The 20,417-nt window shown below is 40.1% G+C and overlaps 1 protein-coding gene across 1 annotated transcript in view; it reads right to left on the bottom strand.

The window, feature by feature from the left end:
- The window catches only part of bahcc1b (BAH domain and coiled-coil containing 1b), a gene marked incomplete at its 5' end in the record, with an annotated part of 50,869 nt that extends 33,960 nt beyond the window's left edge, over positions 1-16,909 (bottom strand). The window contains one exon of the mRNA XM_079261086.1: positions 16,738-16,909. Within this exon, the coding sequence (XP_079117212.1) occupies positions 16,738-16,909 (172 nt within the window). The remainder of the gene's footprint in view (positions 1-16,737) is intronic.
- Positions 16,910-20,417: the final 3,508 nt, after the last annotated feature.

The raw sequence follows: 20,417 nt of genomic DNA, 5'->3' as shown, positions 1-20,417 counted from the left end.
CAACTGTCGATAGGACTATTTGTAGAGGAGTGCAGATAATCATCTTGCAGTGAAACCTGCCCATCCGACTGGCTTTAAAGATGACACTTAAAAAACTTGTTACGCTCATTTCTAACTGCAGTGATGTTGATTAGTAACTTTAGCATTGTAAATATTTTAGATTCCTCTCTGGCTATCTTCCCACAGCTGTCCTTTAATCTCTGAGCCTCCCCAGATCAGATCAGATCAGATCTCCACCCCTTCCCTCCTTTCCTCCATCTTTTTCCATTTACTCATCTCTTTTCTTTTATCCTCTTTTTTCCCCCTCTCTATTCCCCCTTTTCCTGTCACTGGACTCCATGCCCTCTCTGTCTGTTTTCTGTTGGTGAGTTGAGGAGAAAATCATATTTGCCCACTCCCTCTGGCCTGCTGATATGGAAAATCATCTCAGAGGCCAGCCACTAACGTAAACCTCATTTCTGTCCATGGTTTCTTTTTCCTCCTCCTCCCCTTCTTCTCTTCCCAGCCTCTGTTTCCGTCTTTATACTATCCTGATCCACACATTTGTTTCCATCCGTCACCACTGCATCCTCTTGTAGTTTCCTGTCGCTTCATAAAGAAAGAGCAAATTATAAATACAAATACAATGAATTAGTCACAAAAAACCTCACAACTATTTGTTTTGAGTTTGTGATTAGCTAAAAAAAACAAATCAAGGCAAACAAAAACAAAAAACCCTCGTATATAACCTATTTCTCTATGTGCGTATGTCATTTATTATAAATACAAGGTGCTGACTGAGGAGACAGCTACGCTCAGTCTCAGTAGTGGTAATTAAAAAAAGAAAATGTGTTTGTAAGCTTCCCATTTTCCCAGTTGGCATCATAACTTGGAAAAGTGTGTCAACATGCAGGCAGTGAATCCTCCAATGTTGACAATCCAAGGTAATAAAAACCAGAATTATGGGTTTCTGTTCACACTAAAGGAGTCATCTGTACTAAAAGTGAACAGAATCTGTTGCAGTTTATTTATGATTGAATTTAATGTGATTTGCTGAGGGGAAAATCCACTTTAAATTATTTAACACACTGGAAGCGTTTTCTTTGCTTTTTTGGGCAACTTTCACTGTTTGGCTTTTTTTGGTGTTTGTCCAAAGTATTGTTATTATTCATTTGGACAAAGAAGCCACAGATAAAATAGCCACATAAGTATGTTTCCAGGAAAGGTAAAGAAGAACATAATCAAAGAATATTTGAATATTTTAAATATTTGCCATATTTTATTATTTAACAGCAGTGAAATTTTAGAGCCATTTTGCACTTCACAAAAAGAAAAATAAATAAACATGTAAAAAAAAAAAAAAAAAAAAAAAAAAAAAACTCTCCATAAAACCCAGCACTCCTGCTGATATGAAAGGGTGATTAAAATAGCAATGGTGACATGGCAGGCTAAATCACATTTAAGTCTAAAAAGTTGGGAACAAAAATTTGGCTCGTATAATGCAATAAATACTGTTTTTTTTGTTTTGTTTTTTTAATTGAAGTTTGAATTTTAATTTGTTTAGTTTTCACATATTTAAGATGCACAATGTCAGTTTTACTTAAGAATAAATCAGACCCACTGAAAAAGCTCAGCAGTTATATTTAGACACAGCGGCATTGAAAGGTTCCCTTATAAACTGTATAAGCACCACCAAAACTAGGCTATACCCTGGCTGATGCTGATGTGCCCAGGCAAAAAATGATCAGAGTAGATTCAATCAAAAAAATAATTATATAGTAACCCTGCACCTTTTTTTGTGCCTTTGTCTCGACTGCTGCTGCAAAGTACTTGATAAAATCAACAGTGAAACAAAACAGTCTGTCCCAAGGTTCCTTACTATTCTAAAGACAGAAAGAGAGGAGGAAGATGATGAGGAAGATGCAAACATGAGAGGAGAAAAGAAAGACACCAAAGGGAGGGTTGTTAGTGGTGATAAACCAATGTCACATGGTGAAAGAAGACGGATAAAGCAGTGGAATGATTTCCTTTGCTGCATCTTGCTGAATGGACTGCTGCTGATCAATGCATAGACAAACATACGCGCACAAACACACACACCAACGCACACACATACACATGCACACCTGGAAGGATGATGAGTTAAATCAATCTCCATCCGATTGAAAATCGATATCCCCTTCTGTTGTATTGTCACATTTGCCAATTAACAAAATCTTCTGTGCTCACACTGATATACTGAACTCTACCACACACACACACACACACACACACACACACATATATAGCACATAGCCTACATACTGTCGCTAGAAGAGAAGGCTTAAGAGCCTGAAAGTACAGTCTCAGTGTGTGTGTGTTGGGGTGGGGGTGGGGGGTTGTGTGTGTCAGAGGTTTTGACTCTCGTTAGCTTGGCTGTTACGCTTATTGCTGTACACTTGGCAACCTCTCGTCAGTTCGACCCTTTCATAAGCCTCCAACCACCAAGGGCCCTGGCACCAAGCCTTCAGTCTGTGTGTGTGTGTGTGTGTGTGTGTGTGTGTGTGTGGGTGTGTGTATGTGGGTGTGCATTCATGTATGTGTGTGTATTCAGGGGCAGAAGTCAAGCCAAACCTTTCTGATCTGTTTTGACACCACAGAATTGCACAAGTGACAGGGCTACTCAAACAAGGCGGTCGTGCAAGGGGCTTAGACACACACACACACACACACACACACACACACACACAGGTCCATAAAAGCATTGTGGCACTGGGGACGCAAACACATTCAATGTGTGAGTAAGTGCCTGAGCGGTGCTTACAAAGGATACGTTCATAGGAGAAAAGGAGTTCTTTTGCTCGACTTGATCCAGATAGCATTTTCCTTCTGCTCTATCTTATTATTCATCAACGATTCCTCTTGACTCATTCATGTTCAAGAGAGAAGGGTGTGCAAGCAAAGCATGGCATGTCACCTGGGACAAGCAGCCGTGCTGAATCACATTATGGCAGCAAGAAGAGAAAGGACAGAGAAAGAGAAAAGGGAGGAAACGAGTGGAGGGGAAAAATGAGAAGAAAAGAGCTACAAATGAGAGATTTCCCTGTGAGGCGCATAAATCAACAGACTATGAACAGCACTGCTCAAAGTCGAACTCTCAGGCTGCAGACCAGGGCATTGCCATCCATACACACATTCAAATATTCACTAACACACACACATTTTCTCTATTACTGTCTCTGTGCATTCATGAGACTACAGTAGTAAGAGCTTCATCCAGGGCCGCATCCGAGGATTTAGAGATATTGAAGTCCACTGTTCAATGGCACACAAATCTCAAGAAACCAAAATAAAGACCAACATCTATGTAAAATGGAAGAAACATGTGTTTACACAAACTATTCCCAATCTCTATGATTTCCTGTTTTCTCTCATTCCTTCTTCCTCCTCTTTCATATTCTGTCTTCTTTTTTTTTTGCTCTCTACTCACTTTTGAACTCCCCATTTCTTCTCCATCTCTCCCGGAAGTGTTTCAAACACATTTAAAGTTATCTACCCCTTCCTTAGTTTACCTTTATCTGGAATACCAAAACACATCTATCTCTGGTCTGCAATCTACAATTTGGTCATAATCTGTCTAGTTTTGCTTCTTCTCTACTAAAGCATTTATTGTATGAATCTTGTTACATACAGAGTGGAAAAACACCATACCATGACCGTGTCATCACAGCACTTACATGTGTGCATTCACAACATCAAAACAATTAAAAAGGTAGCTCATATGTCAATGGAGACCTCATTGAATAACGTGAAATAAGAAGGGAGGGTAAATTAACATAAAGAAGAACATTTGTAACATTGCACCTTGTGTTCTATAACATGAAAAATTCCCCCCAAAAAAGAGAGGGGGAAAGAAGAACTCTGGTTCTGCTCAGTTTTCAGTCGACCCACAAAAAGCTCCTGTAAACTGAGTGAGGAGAAAAAATGTCTCTGCTTCTGACCACAGACTTTTTGGACGCCACACACCCACGATAGGAGGAAGGGCCATATATGGTTGCAGAGAGCAGGAACTCACAACAGGAGGGATTCTTAGGAAGCAGGAAAGGTGGGAGGGGGGGAGTGGAGGGGTGTCAAAGTAAGTTTTTCCATGTTTTACTAAAGAAAACAGTGGAATTTGGGGGAAAAGGGGGGTTACATGAGACAGGGTCTCCTGGTTGGGTCAGAATGAAACACAAATGGTACATGCAGGCTTACACACACACACACACACACACACATGCACAGACACGCTAATTAAAAGCATAAGGTTGCTGATATTTCAGGAAAGCCTGCGGTGAGGGTCAATAATGCAATTCCATCTGACTTGTGTATGTGTAGAGTGAAGAAGCATGTTCTGGGAGCTATGGTCGTCATCCTGTCCGACATGCCTGTGCCACGCCTCTGTGGTCCATTCAGTCTCTAGCCACACAACACACACTTGTACATAAACACACACACACAGAGATTATAATGATTTGAAGCTGTATGTGCCTGCTGTTGGATAAAATACACCTGGGGGTCAAGACTCCAGGAAGAAATGACTAACAGAAAACACGTCACTGCGATCTGGGAGCAAAGTGGAGACAGAGAGTTGTGATTCTACATGAATCACACCATCTGAAGTTCAAACACAACCTAAGCTCGCCACTGACCAAAATTTACTACCTCTGGTTACATAGTGCAATGTAGGGCAAATGGGCAAACAATCCCTAATAGATACATATTCTATTGTTGCACACGGTGAGACTTTGTAAGTCCTTAACCGTGGTCCTAACTACAAACAGTTTTACAGTCAAAACAAACAGACATTAACATTAAGTCTAAATTGTCACGCAATGAGACCATATTTGATTTATAATTAAATAAATTAGAAATTAAACATACATACTTATTCAAATCAATGGCCAATGAGCAGACTTGTGCAGAGTTTGATGTCAAGCTCCGCACAAGTCTTCTAATTAGACATTGATTTGAATCAGGTGTGTTGCAGCAGGGAAACTCCTAACATTTGCATGACTGCGGCACTCGAGGACCGGGGTTGCTGACCCCTGATGTAGATGATAATTTAGTTCACTTACTTTTTAAAGTTCACTCAACTACTCATTCTCCTGTTAGGAAGTCTTTATTCCATCCATACACTTTCTATACCAGTGATCCCAAAACAGGGTTGAAGGCGACTGGAGCCCATCCCACTTGGTAAGAGACACGGTACATTCTGGACAGGTCACCAGTCCAGGGCCAGCATATAGAAAAGCATATATCCTCACTTTGTTATGCTATAAAAATAAATAAATTTAAAAAAACAATGCTATGACAAATGTAATTTTACGCCATTGGTGTAGAAATGGTTGTTAAAGGGTTAAAAATTGTACTTTGAGTTATTATGTTCATAAAACCTAAGAATCCTTCAGTTGAGTTAAGTCAATAAAAACTTTGCAGCTCAAACGTTTTTAAGTTCACTCAACGTTTTTGATTACTTTTTACATTGTGGAAGTTCAAGCTATGCTGCCTGTGGTTGGCTGTAATTCAGTAGAAGTAGTTTTCCTAAATAGAAACAACAAGGACTGTGTCAGACATCCAAATAAAAGTTAAAAAAGCAAAAGATGGAGAGAGATGTAATTACTTTTTCTCTGGAACCAGCATCATCTCTGAAGTTACCTGAGTTTATTGTTTGTTTGGGTGAGACCAGAAAGAGCTGGTGCATCAAGATTGTTTCCATTCCCCCCTATCTTCAACAAAAACAGGCATTAGCCACTTCAAACAAGAGTTTAAACTTTCACATTGGTGAAAAAGGCTCACTGATTTACTGACATATGGCAGTATTTAGCTAACTCTGGTCAGCTATTTGTGTATCTTTTACTGCTTTAAATTTTATTCTGCAGTTTCAGGGGTTTATATCATAGATTCTTTTGTGTGTCATTTTTAAATCCGAGGACGTTGCAGGGCAGACTAAGATGGTACAAAAGTAGTTTCTGGCCCTTTGACCATCGTGTAGTTTTGACTCTCAGAACTCATCTGTTTTGGTGCCGATCTAAAGCGACAGCGTCAACACTTTGTAAAATATCTCAGGAACCACATAACAAGACTTAATGGGTAAAAATAGTTATCACCACCACACTCTTTGGGTGATGTATCGTGAGTATGGAACAATTTTAACCTTTCGAGAAGGTTTTCAATCCAGCTATTAAGTGCAGCGTTATTTCCGGATGTAAATTCCACCACGCTACGTTCATAATTCATTACATTTTGTCATTAAAAATGTGTCAATTATAATAGCGGATCTCCATATTGAAGCTAGATATAAACACCGATGATTTTCCATCCGTCTCTTGACCAATCAGATGCTCAGATTTCTTCTTTTGTTGTTTGTTTTTATGACAGTGACATCCAATCAGAGCAGCCAAAGATCAGTGTGAGTTGAAATAGTTATCTTCCATAATCAAAAACAAAACAAAAAGAAAAAAGTAATACAAAAAACAGTCAGGTCCAACAGTTTCTCCCCTGGGAGTGTAAGGTGTATTATGTAGCCCTCTGTCTTTGTTCCAGACAGAAAATCTTTCTAAGAGTGGCACAAGTGACTCAAGGAGTGAGAGGGAAATGAATGGAAAAAAATGGTAAAATGTAAATAATTTTGGTTGTGTTTATGTTAGAATGTTGGGATCTTTTTCTGCTGATAGCCAAGGCCTGAGAGAAAAACATATTTATAAATGAAAAAGATTCCCCATTGGTGATCTATGTCTTTTAAAAATGTTAAAAAATTACATTCTGTGACATTCAATTTCCGTTTTGTTTTTTCTTTATTTTTAGCATCATTTTAGAATACATAATATGATTGCCCAGGTTGTCCTGAAAAAAAAGATGTTCATTATTTGACTGTGTGTGAAAGGGTTGAGATTATACATGCACAAAGGTTAGGCGGACAAAAAAATAGAAAAAAAATTGCTTGGAGTTTTAAGGGTTAATAAGTTAATAAAAGTGTTTTGTAAGATTGTGTTTACAAAGTCCAAGTTACAAAAAAAAGGATAAAACTTGGAATGTTATATTTCTGCCACCACAAGTAAAAAGTTAGCTGAAGAGCAATTGTCAAAAAAAGGTAACAGGTTCTGGAAAAAATACAGACGAAGAATTTCTTATATTAACAGCTGAATTGTAAATAAGAAGTAAAAGTAAGATCCTCTCAGATCTGGATATAGCTGCATTTATCAGTAGCTGTTGGACATGAGCAACTAAAAACAAAACACTTGGATGCTATTTTTGTGATTGCAGCTCAAGATTTGCAGCAGTGGTGCAACACAATCCCGCTTCAGCTAAAGTTAGTTCAAACACCAGTGGAAACAAACACACCTACACTGCAGAAGCGAAGCAGGAAGGCGGTTACAGCAGAGTAGACAACATCCTTTAACCAGCAGACCCAAATTTAACCACATCCAAGTGAGCTAGCATCCATCTCACTGAAATATCCTTAAGAAAAACACTCCATCCCCAGCACAACACTGCTTTAACTGACCATACTGTTAGGTCTGCCAGCAGCACAGAGGCTGCGAATTTCCCTGCAGGGATCAAATATCACATTATTATTGCAACATGCTACTTGAAAGCCATCTACAAAGCCTTCCTTAGTCCTACACCAAGGAGAGTCATATCTCAGCATCACTGGAGGAAGCTGTGTGTGTGTGTCTACGTATAACTCAGCATGTGTGTGAGTGTGTGTTCAACCTCTTCGCACTGCATCATCCTCCATCATCGTGAGTTGAGGGGTTGTGGTTCCAAGAGAAGCACTTTACTTAAATTAGACCCTCAACAACTCGACATGCAGGTGTCATCGTGTGTATATGTGTATGCCTGCACCGGTGTGTGTACGCTTGTGTCTGCAAGTATACTGAATGTGTGGGCATCAGAAAGTGAGCTTGTGCCTGTGTGTGAGAGGGAGAAGAGACTGAACAAGAGAGAAAAGCGAGATCAGCAGACGGCGAACATGAGAGAGAGAGAGAGAGAGAGAGAGGCAACGAGTGAGGGAGAGAAGGGAGGAGGCAGATGCACAGGGAGAGAAAGCAGGTGAGAATAACCTAGTCTGACCTTATTTCAGCATGGCTTTTCCATTCTTTATGTTCCTTCATTACTGTAATATTTACACAGGAATAAAAGTTTATTGGAGAGGTCTGCAGAGAAGAAATGAATAGGAAGGAGAGGGAGAATAAACAAAAGGAAAGACAAAGAAAATGATTGATGGAGTTAAAAATGAATCTCAGAACTGAAGCTGAGGATTATTTTCATTAACAATTCAGACACCCTGTCATCTTCTTGATTTATTGGGCGAAAAAAAAAAAAAAGGTGAAAACACAAAACTTTTTAAAAACAAATACTGTATACACATCCCTAAGAAATGGCACTGTGTCAATAACTGGCATTTTGCTTAAGAATGACTAATGTTGTCTTTCAAATTGTTCATTTTTACTTCAAAGGAATATTAAGTTAAGCACAAAAAGAAATATTTATACACAGCCAAAGACCCTGGTCTATGGAAAGAAATGGTCAATATGGCTTTATAATGCATTTTTACAACCTAACTACCACAATACAAATAAAAAAAAAAAAACAAAAGAAAACCAAGCTTGAGGAAAAATATACAAAAGCATAATAAGAACAGGATGGTGCAGTCTGTGAGCGCTACACACAATTATTGGCTAACTGTTGACATTCCTTTATAAGCAGAACTGCAAATGTTCCAGGTTATTAATTGTCAAGGATTGATGCTTCACTTTATCTAAGTAAATCATAAACCAAATGTCCTTGAGTTTCGGTCTGTTTAAACAAACTGAAGACCCACCCCGTGGTTTAAGGCGACTCTTAACTTTTTTATCTAACAGCCAGCAATTAAATTTATCTTTTCGAAAAGGTAGGAGTTAATATTATCAAGTATTGCGACATAGTTGTCACAGTACTATTAATTAAAATACTGCCAGTCAGTTAAACCTCAAACATAGTTGAATCCAAAAGCTTAAGTTTGAAATGTATAAAGAGTTTCAGATCATTTATAAAAACTCACCCATTTATACACCTTTTTTCCTGTTCAGGCCTGCGAAGGAATTGGTGAGTATTCAATCTGTTACTGCGTAGATGAGTTGCATATTGATGTGCATCTCATATTGTGTTTCCATGCAGTCACTGGGTGAGGCAATCAGTCTTTTGTTGCACAACAGCAGAATCACACTTTATGCAAAGAAATACCCTATCAGAAAAATAATGGGAAACATCCTGGCACATCAACATGAGCTGTTACATCTTTATGATTATGAAGTTTAGAATTTCTGTCTTCTTGTAATTGTTCATTTTTCCCCCCTCTAAATAAACTCTATTCAGTATTTGTAAATAACGTCAATGTCACTAAATCTTATTTTATTTGAAGATAGACAGCATAAGCAAAGACTGCTAAAATACCGACATCACTAATGATGAAGCATCACACTCGCAGAAGTGCGAGTGTGCATGTGCAAAAATGGAAAAGAAAAAAGCATATGTAAGTGTGTATTCTCACACCAAAGAATTGCTTATATTATGCATGCATGTACGCTTCCAAACATTACAAAAACACACATCAAAACGAGCAGAAAAGACAGTAGGTGGTTATTAAAGAGACAAGAGAGAAACACAAAGAGAAGTAGAAGAGACACTTTACTAGCAATCAAAGATGCAGACAAGAAGAGACGGAGGGAGAAGCAGAGGTACAGGAGAGAGTTTTCTTCTAATCAGCCTGGATCCAAAATTTAGACAGGCACACACAGAGGCATGAGGAGTCCCAGTAGGATTAGGACCCCAGCGCTGTGTGAGTGCATGTTTGTGTGTGTGTGTGTAGTGTGAACGTCCCACGAGACTGATTATCCATGAATGACTGATGACGGATCTTTGTTTTGTTTTTTTTTCTTTTACTCCCTCTCTTGCTCTCTTTTCTTGTTTTCCTTCTCACAAGTCTCAGCTCAGGCAACACACACACACACACACACACACACACACACACACACACACACACACACACACACACACAAAGCTGCATACAGCTCCATGTATATTCAACAAAGGTTCCTGAATATACTTAATGCTTTCATGTGTGTCACTGTGTAACGATCCATGCTGTTCCACACAGCTGCTTCTCTCTTTTTCTTACTCACTTACTCATTCTCTCTCTCTTACACACACACACACACACACACACACACACACACACACACACACACACACACTTACGCAAATATGTACATATTTTCTATTTAGGAGCACATTAATTGTCTTTGAAACCAAATGCTAAATCTGCTCAATCTGAGTTCCAGCAGTAGTGTGAGTCATGAAAACCAAAAGGTCCTGCAGTCAGGAGGCAGTCCGACCGCTCTGCCTTCTTTAACCTCACCTCCAGATGAACCTACAGCCCCGCCATCTATCTAAGCCCCTGACAGCAAAACAAACTGCACATAGACCGGCCTGAATGGAGCCCATTACAATATGAATGAGCCAAACAGAGCTGAAATGAGTCGAATAGAGAACCAAAACACCGCAGCTGAGAAAAAGGTCCTTGCTGTGTCAAATAAGTCAGCTCCAGTGACGATGAGTCAGGCATAAATGTGGTCCTGAGAAGGATAAAGAGCAGGCCTAGCTCAGGTGTCGTTTTGCTGCTGCGATAAGGGTTGCTGTAGCTGCACAGTCTGGCATGGTGGTGTGCATTTTCAGGGTGCATGAACCTGTGAATCAGCTGAGACTGTGACATCATGTCTAAGTGATGTCATCACTCTGTTATGTTGCATAAGCACGGAATTGCCTTGACCCCCTCTGAAGAGGAGGAAAGCAATAAAACACCAGGCCATTATAGTGCCTGCGCACACACCTTCTTCTCACGTACCATGCAAGGCTTTCATGCAATCATATAATGAATAATAGCTACAACCGCACCTTACACTGCATCTGTAAATGAAAACACACACGGGCACACACATTCACACACGGTTCCCCCCTCCTCCTGCAAGATGCTGTTTCAGCCTTGTGTTTTTCAGCCTGTTTAAAATGACATTTTTCTCTCATTGCTCTGACTTCAAATGCGCCTCGCAGAGCTCTCACTCCCTCTTGCCAAATCCTCCAAACATTTCTGATTTACTGATTTGGCCATGGGCCGAGTAGCACCGGGACGGGCCCGTTAACAACCGGCCATGTGGTGGAGAGGGGCTGCGAGAGGGGGTGGGGTGCAAGAAAAAGACAAGGGAGAAACAAACAAGGCAATGTGGAAAGGGAGAGGAAGCAGGCTGAAATTGAGACAGAAATAGGAGGAGTGCTGAGAGAGCCTGGCCTGCTAACAACGCAAGGAGGCGATGGGTGTGTGGGGAGTTAAGACAGAGGCGGGAGATGGATATAAGAGGTGTGGGGATCGATTGAAAAGAGAGAAGAGAGCAAAGATGAGTGGGGAGGAACATGGCTCTGAGGAGGGGGGAGGAAGGAGTGCTGGAGGACCACTCAGAAAAGCTGATAGGAACAAACGCAATAGCGAAGGGGAAGCGAAAAAAGGAAAGCAGAAGGAAAAAGAGGAGAGTGAGAAAGAAGCAAGGGTCTGGCCAAGGAAGGCAAAAACACGCATAAGAAAAGGGGGAAGAGGAGCATGACAGAGAGAGAGAGAGAGAGAGAGAAAGGCGAGCACATGGACACAGGAAGTCTGGCGCTTTCCATTCACATGCCAAGTCATCAGATGGTGGTGTGTGTTCACACCCCGGAGATGTCGCAACCAAACGCACCCCACTCCCTTCAAATCACTGCTACCGACAATAAGCAGCTGTTCTCGTGTTGGACGAGAGTTGGAGACGAGACAAAAGTCTTTCTGTCAGAGTGGCAAATGTTCTTCAGAACAAATGCAAGCTTTACTCAAAACTCCAGCATCAAAGAGGTGTTTTTTTTTCCATCACATATTCATATTTTTTCTAGATCTTTGTATTTCTATGACCTTTTAGACAGCTCAAATCGTGGCCGCAGCCACTCTGAGGTCAGTTTGATTAGCTGCAGTGAAACATTCAGGAATATATTCAAACAATGCACCATGGTTTGCTTAAAAAAATCAAAGCATGCACAAGAGCCTAATTTGTAATGGAAATGCCTTTAATGACTTCACTGGCCTCATTTAATGACTTAATGCTTCTAATGTGTCAACAAATTTCAAACAGTCAGACTCATTTAACTCATTTCTATGGCTTTGCTGCATATTTTATTTTACAATTAGATAAGAGCAACACTTAAGTGGGTTTCAAATGGGTTTTCCAATATTTTGAAGCTCAAAAGAAAAAGTGCATTAAAACTTTCTGTAGTTAGCATATCCATTTAGATAGATTTGCTCCTTTTTTAAATGTGAAATTACTAGTGGATTTGTGGTTTCTGTTTATATTTTATTATTCTTTCCTAACACCTGAAAACCATAAAAGCCACCATAAAAAAAAAAAAAAAGAAAGAAAGAAAAAGAGCGCAAAAGCTGTACTCATGCTCTGGTCTTGTGTCGCATGCCACAGTATTGATCCGGTTGTGTGCTGAGCTGTATGAAGTCAATTTGGATTTGTTTCTTTTTTTTTTTTTCTTTCTTTTTTTTTTTAAATGAACTGAACTGACAGTTTACAGTCTTCTCCTTCCAGTCTCAGCTCGACTGGCTGCAGCCTTTACCAGCTGTCTCCTCCAAGCAGGGGGCCGTCTTGCAAGCTGCACCCGAGATGTGCCCCTTGTACCCTGGGTAGAGTTGGATGGTTAAAGGAGGGGGTTTCTGACTGGGTCTCACCCACTGCTGACTCATCTCTCTCTCCCTTTGTTTTGTTTCTCTCTCTCTCTCTCTCTCTCTACATACACATGTAGCACAGACAGACACACACACACCAAGCCAAATGTCTCCTCTCTCTTGCTTTCACTCACACTCTTGAGAGGCAGTGGAGATGCCAGACTGGGGAGTTGGGGATGATGGCTAGTGGGTGCTGTGAGGCAGTGGTAATCTGACTGGATTACCAACCAGGTGGAAACATTCAGCCTATCTTCCTCCACTCCCCTCCCTCCCTTCCACCCCTCCCCCCATGTTTTTTTTTTTTGCCTTATCATCCCTTTTCTTTCCTTTCTTTATCTATAAAAACCTTAACTTTCCTCCTGCTTTTTAACATAACTGCACTCACACACACTCGCACATCGCTGCATATCTGTATTAACCACTGATTTTGTATCTCAAATTCCACAAGCATGTACTCACACAGACACCAAACTCATGCATGCACACAAATACATCATCCTCTTTTTCAACACGGTGCTCGCCATTTATGTGTGAAGGTGTGCGCGGATAGGGAGGTGAAGGGGTGTGTCAGCGATGCCGCTGTGACGATCAAAGGCAAGAAACTTCCAAGAGAGATTTTCCTGGCAGGATCATGATGAATGGACGGGGCCATTGCATGTAAAGCACACATACAGCTACACGTATTTATAGCACAGATATGCAGAATCTAACCGAAGGATCTTGTGCCTCGCTAACAAGAAAAACAGCATGGGGAGAAGGAGGAAGAAGAGAGGGTTAAAAAGAGGAAGGTCAGAGACAAAAGGGGACAAAGGGGAAGAATGAAGAGAAAAGAAAGACGTGGAAAGAGGTTGTGCTGTCGAACCAAAACAGTGGGCTTTATTAGCTTCATCACTTTCTCAAAGCCCAAAAAATGAGCAGCTAAAGACAGAAAGCCAGTGAATGAGTGTGTGAGCAGCTGTGTGTATGTGTGTAGACTCGTAACATGAATGTACACTCCTTCTATCTGTATTACTAGGTCACACACAAACACGCACTCCCTCCCATACACACTCATGTAAACAAAAACCGTCTGCTGTCTGGGAAGCAACACACCTGTTCAATGACAAGCGTTGCCACGCCCTCCATAACACTGCACACCTGTGCTACTGCAGGCAAAAACCTAACCCTAATCACACACACATGCACTTACACAACTGCTGCCCACGGGCTAACATCACTTAACAGAGAGAAAAAAAAGAGAGAAGATAGGAATAAAAGAGAAGCAATGAAAATGGGAGGGTAAAGACAGGGAGACAGATAGACGGACTGAGACAAAGGTTTTCCCACTGCTCCTATCCATAATCTAAATGCTTGTGTAATATCATTTGGGGGGGGGGGGGGTTATCAAATGGAGACCGAGTCTTATGGCGTCGGTATACGTCTGTCATTCCATCAGTTTGTCAAGCGCGACCATATTCAAGCAGACACCATGCTGATCTAAATAAGAGGCTTCAGCAAATTGATGGATTGCAGGTTTTCTGGGATACGAAGAAACAGGAGAATGAGGGAAGTCTTTTTTTTCTCTCTCTTTTTTCATCTTAACTTTAAATTTCTGTAAGTGATACACTCAGTCCGGTAGAATGAGACTGGAAAAAGAGAATGAAAGAGAAAATATTTGTGTGTATGTGTGTGTGTGTGTGTGTGTGTCTTCACAAAGATCTGAAACGAACTCCTGTCATAACCCCCCTCCTGCCCTACTGGCCAACTCCACATCATATCTACCCCCTGTGCCGAGGCCTAGGGCAGGGCATACAGATTTCTGAATCTCTAAGGGGGGCAAGGACAAAGGTAACCCCACCATCCTAACCTCCCGCCAAACACACACACACGTTCCCCAACCCCCACCCCAAAACAACAATCTTCCATGCCCATTATGTCAGTCAAAACCCCATAAGGGACATGCATGGAGAGCTGGATATCTGGAATCTCAATACAGTGTCATGCACCTTGAGACCCAGTGAGAGGCCCTCTTGAATATATTTCAATAGCATTATCACCCTGCATTACTATGCTTATACCCCCTTTCAACATCGTAGAATCATTTTTAAATTGGACTGTAATGCATGTCAGTGAGCAGCAATATCTGTCAAAGTGGTATTTGAATTGGTATGCAGGTGAGACAAGTATCTGTCAATGATTTTAAAATGATGTGAACATATTACTGGTAAAAATATTTTCTGTCAAATTTAATAAAAACAAGTCACTGAATCTCCAATGAAATATCTGACAATATAATATAATATAATCAATATATGAAAGATAATGACCAGGTAATCTTTCCAAGGGCCAACAACAGCTTTAGAAATATTATTTATATATATATATATATATATATATATATATATATATATATATATATATATATATATATATATATATATATATATATATATATATATCCCTTATATTCAACTTTAGTATACATTTTCAGACATAGTCAGATCCATAATTACCAAGTTTGTGGGTAATTGTGAGTTCTTTATATAAATAAGACAATATATTATTTAGAAATATAATATATATTTCTATTGAATGGATAAAATCAAGAAACTAAATAAAAAAGTCAAATAATTTTAAAGACAAATTAATAGTAAAATATTGTTTGAAAAATGTGGCATTTTTTAAATAATTCATCCATCTGATAATTAAATTATGACAAGTGACATTTTAACATGTTTTATAATAGTCAAGCATGGATTTTATCCGAAATGTTCAGAATTAATAATCAAATTGTAGCTTTTTTTTTCTACGCATGTCTTTGTTTACCACGATTTATTGAGCACTGAACAAGGTGGGGATGTGGATCACACAATGGTCAGTGTTAACTTGAAATTAAAAATAAAAAGTTGCATTTTGAATAGAATAATTTTTTATCATTTAGGGAATTTCTCGTCCTACACACTCATCCAGTTAGTCTACTTAATGTTGCTATTAATAGGATATGCAATTAAGGATTTTGAGAACCTTTCTCTCTTCTTTCTTCTCTCTCTCTCTCTACGCACACACGTTCACATGAACACACACACACACACACACACACACACACACCCCTCCCATATTGAGACAGGATACCAAAGCTACTTGTTAAATCTAATGCATGCACTGTCAACCCATTCGCACCCCGTCACGTCCCCGCTCAATATAGAAACCGGATTTTCTAGTATTACCCGCACCTCTATTATCCAAAGCTCCACTTCACTCCCCACCACTGCGAACCCCTGCGTGGGTCCACTACAAACCACATGTGTCCCGAACCTATGGGTGCCAAACGCACCCTCTTCATGAAGAAACCATGAAAACGTGGTTCTGTCCCTTAACTGTTTAGGTGGACTTATAAGTAAGTATAGAACAGCAGTTTTTATTATTTAATTACTTATTTAGAAACATCTAAACCAAGATCATCCCACTAGAAGCTTCCAATAGTGGTTTAATTAAAAAAAGTGGGTTATGTTACAAAATTTTAGATTTAGAAATCTAAAAAGTGAATAAATAAAAATGAATTAATAAATAAAGGCTGGAGTTCTACGCATTTGCAAGAATACGTGAAAGAGTCCAATTTGTTTCTACGTTTTGTGTTTGAAATATGTGAGGTTGCACTGACATGTTCTGTTTTCCATGTTGTGGCAGGCAGCAAGCACCTGTGCATTAAATAGTTCACTAAATAAGATTAAAAAATACAACTCTTGAAAAAAACGTGCACATCTTTGCTGGTTTCCACAAGTTGGTTTCCTTCCAGTCCTCTAAAGTTAAATTCTAGTTGGTTCCTGAGAGCTTCAATTGGTTTCCCCCAAGTTTTCAGTATGGAAAACATATGCTCCATAGCGAGCAGAGTGTAGGAGCTTTACTTCTCTTTCCTTTTTTTCCAAACCTACACTTGTCGTGGATACACGCAAAGCGCGGCGTGTTAAACCTACCTGAGTGCGGACCCATGGCGAGGTGGGATGAATAGTATTTCCCGGGCTGGAAGTGAGCGGGGTGCTGAACGGAGCCGTGGCCGCCTGGCGCCATCCGTGACGCGGCGCTGTGAACCAAGGCGCTTCGCTCCGTCAGGAGAGGGTGCGGAGGAGCGAAATCGCGGCTTTCCATCCCGATGTGAACCGATAAATCCCAACTCCAAAGTTAAAAAAAAAAAAAATCCGGTGGCACCGAAGGTTTTATGCTCCCAGATGCAAATAATCCCTTTTATGAACTTCGGGCGCCCCTTGCATTGAGCGGAGTTCTGGCTTTGCAGGGTATGAACTGAGTCCCCGTCATGTCCTACAAAAGAGAGAGCAGGAGACAAGTCAGAGCGCTGACAATAACGAGCCAAGCAGGGATGAGGCGCTGAAGACAACGTTGAGAGACAGTCAGTGATCAAGTTTAGACAAACAAGCTACATTCAGCAACAAAAAGCTACAACAACATGCTTTTAAAAGCAAATTTACATATGAGCACCTCTCAATGCCTTAACGATTGATTATGGCAGGAAGATGAGTATAACCTGCTCCAAACAGGAACAAGGTATAAACGTGGATTTCATCTGCACAACATTGTTTGCACCATGAATGGAGGTCCTCACACACACGCACACACACACACACACACGTTCTTCCTAAGTCTATGACCAAACACGACGCAAACAACTAACAATGCTTATTTATCAATCCAAAGAATGAAAAAGAAAAGAGGGATCTGGCTGAACTGTAGCTAAACAATTGATTCATATACCCACAGTACAATAGTCCACAGTAGGTTAAAAAAAAAAAAAAAAAAAAAAAACGTGTCTCGGTGAGGGAGATGTTAAAGTCTGGGCTCGACAAGGACTGGTCATAAACAAGCCGGACCTCGGGGGCATTTGCACTAAAACATTAAGAAAACCATCTGCACAAAAGCAGTTTTTATCCTTTTGGGGACTTTAAGTTATTCCCCAGCATGTAGAGTTCCTGACTGAAATAAATGCTTTGATTAATGGTGCTTATTTATGTAAATTATGTTAAGGTCATTTCTTCACAGTTTTATATATAAATCCGATTCCATGTCAATTAATGTAAAATGCTGTCTCGCTTTAGAGAATGTTCTTAATTTTTGTTATTTTGTTTTATTTATTTTTAATGGGCGTACAGAGGGTCCTGCAGCAACACAGTTATGAATCTGGTATCTGCTTATAAAATAAGTATGCCATTCATGTCCCATGAATATCTCGGTTTCACTTATTTGTCTTGCTGCAATCAGGATTGTTATTTGCGGTGTTGCTTATTAATGAACACAGCAACAAAACAGCTATTTCGATCAACTCCTACGGAGTCAGCAGCAGTGGCCCTCGCCTCCTTACAATGGCAAAACACTATGCATGTCAGCTACATATACTGCATATAGCCTATATAAATATATATATAAATACAGGCTACACTGTAATCACAAACACAAATCAAATCACCTTTATGCTCCAGTGCAAAGGAGTGGGGCCAATAAAAACAGGGAAATAGACCAGGAATGGACTTTATATGTATCCCTCATAGCCTTAGTCATTTACTTAAATAGGGCTCCCTGATATGCTATAGAGAAATGTGGGTACATGCGTTACCCAAACACACATCAGCCGTCTTTCTATTAGGCTTTTCAATGCATGGCACGTCTATCTAACGCTGTGTAGATGCTGATAGCGCCTCCCAGGAACCAACGATAAAGGAACAAAGAAAATATCAAATGCTCTGGTGGACCAGAGGCTTATGAAGTGCACAAAAATATAGCTACTCTGGTATTTTTCAAGTCTTCTTCTGACAAAAAGTGCTCAAGTACTCAAACTTTCAAGGTTTTTTTTTTCTTCTTCTTCTTTTAGGTTGAAAAAAAATCCTTTAAACTTCGTGGCTATGGCAAGACTGTTTGTACATGGTGTGCGTGCACGTGTCCATATACACTCTCTTTGCATGAAATATCCAAATGCTTCCCATAAGAGTATTTTGCTGGTGCATTTAAATAATTAAATTCCCTTTTTTTTTTTGTTGGCGAGCACCACGTTATGTGGATGGGGCATATCTACCCGAAAGCACTGGGAGAAATGGGGGTAAAAAAAAAAAGGGGGGGGAGAGAAACGCAGGCTATGCTGCGAGCGCACGAGGAGGGAAAATGGGCTCTCTCCTGTCCCCGAGGCTGGGAGAAACAATGCCCCTTCTCTACGGGACATCAATCATACACCACTCTCCTCTGACATTTGTCTATACGTTTTTTAATTTTAAGGCCATAAACACACGTCTTGTGTGTTTACATTCCACGTCAACAGAGAGCCTCTCAGGCTACATTCACCAACCTGAATCTAAAATCCCGTGTTATCGAACGCCACGCAAACACAACGGCGCGAGCAGATCGCGCGTAACAGTTTGGGATTATAATCATTTTGGGTCTGCTGTTTTGTGTGTGTGTGTGTGTGTGTGTCTGAACGCCTTCACAACGTGGAAGGCGTTCAGACTTCCTTCCAGTCTACCGAGGCTCCCCTAAAACATCACACACACACACACACTCACACACACACACCTTCCCAAGTACGCACACACAACCACATAGATCTCAGTGCCCTGCAAAGGGTCAAATTATCGTCAGACTAAAATCCCCCCGACCAAAGTAACCACTGCTGGTCAATAGGACATTAGGTACACGAACTTAGCACAAAAGCCAGCCAATCCACACACAACTGTATTTGTCTAATTTCATGTTGATGTTTCGGCAGAAAGTAAACGTGTTGTGCTCTTTGAACATAAATTTAAAATAAAAAAATGTGATGGACTTTTAAAAGAAAAAATCTAAAGCATTAATAAGTTGAAGGGGGGTTTGGGTTCAGAGGCCAACTCTTTTGCCCTCAGCAACTTTGCAATAAAGTAAAGTCACAAAACATAACCTGCGCACTAAATCCAAATATTCAGAGGCCGGCTAAACGGGAGAGACAAGCTCGGCTGAGCCAAAGACAACTCCGGCGTCTGCAAGCCTTCAGAGCGAGGGAGCACCGCAGATTTGCAATAAAAACCCTTCCCACACTCAAAACAGAATACTTATAAAGCCATAATCTACCATTCGGAACAAGCTTAGACAAGACAAAGCTCAATGTAAAAGCGAAGAATTTTTGGAGGAAATGAATTAGAAAAACACACAAGTAGTTTTGGACGCAAGAGAGCAAAACAAAAGTAACACACAGCTCAGTCGTGCAGCACACGGAAAACTGAGAATTAGCTAAAGTGAATCTTTCAAAATAACTGTCAAATATGTCGCTTTAGTGAATATAAGGATGTCTTTCGGATATTCATTTGTGTTATTCGAGTAGACAGTCACCATCCTGTATTTTATGGATTGTTTTTATTTCGCTAAAGGTAAAAAAAATAAATTAAAAAAAAAAAACAAAAAAAAACATGACAGTAAATATTCGCTTTTAATTAGACACATCCATGTTTAAATAAAATGTTAAATTTAGATAATCCCTCTTTATATAGAAAGCTGGACTAAAAGCGTGTTCCGCATACAGTCACAGCATATCACCAAAAAGCAAAAAGTCGGGGGAAAAAGGACAGCACTTACTGGTGAGTTAGATCCATTGAATGGCAAGTGTAGGGTATAATGAAAGAAAAAG

The sequence above is a fragment of the Telmatherina bonti genome, assembly GCF_933228915.1.
Source record: "Telmatherina bonti genome assembly, chromosome: 21".
Classification (NCBI taxonomy): Eukaryota; Metazoa; Chordata; class Actinopteri; order Atheriniformes; family Telmatherinidae; genus Telmatherina; species Telmatherina bonti.
This window is presented reverse-complemented; position numbering and strand designations above follow the sequence as displayed.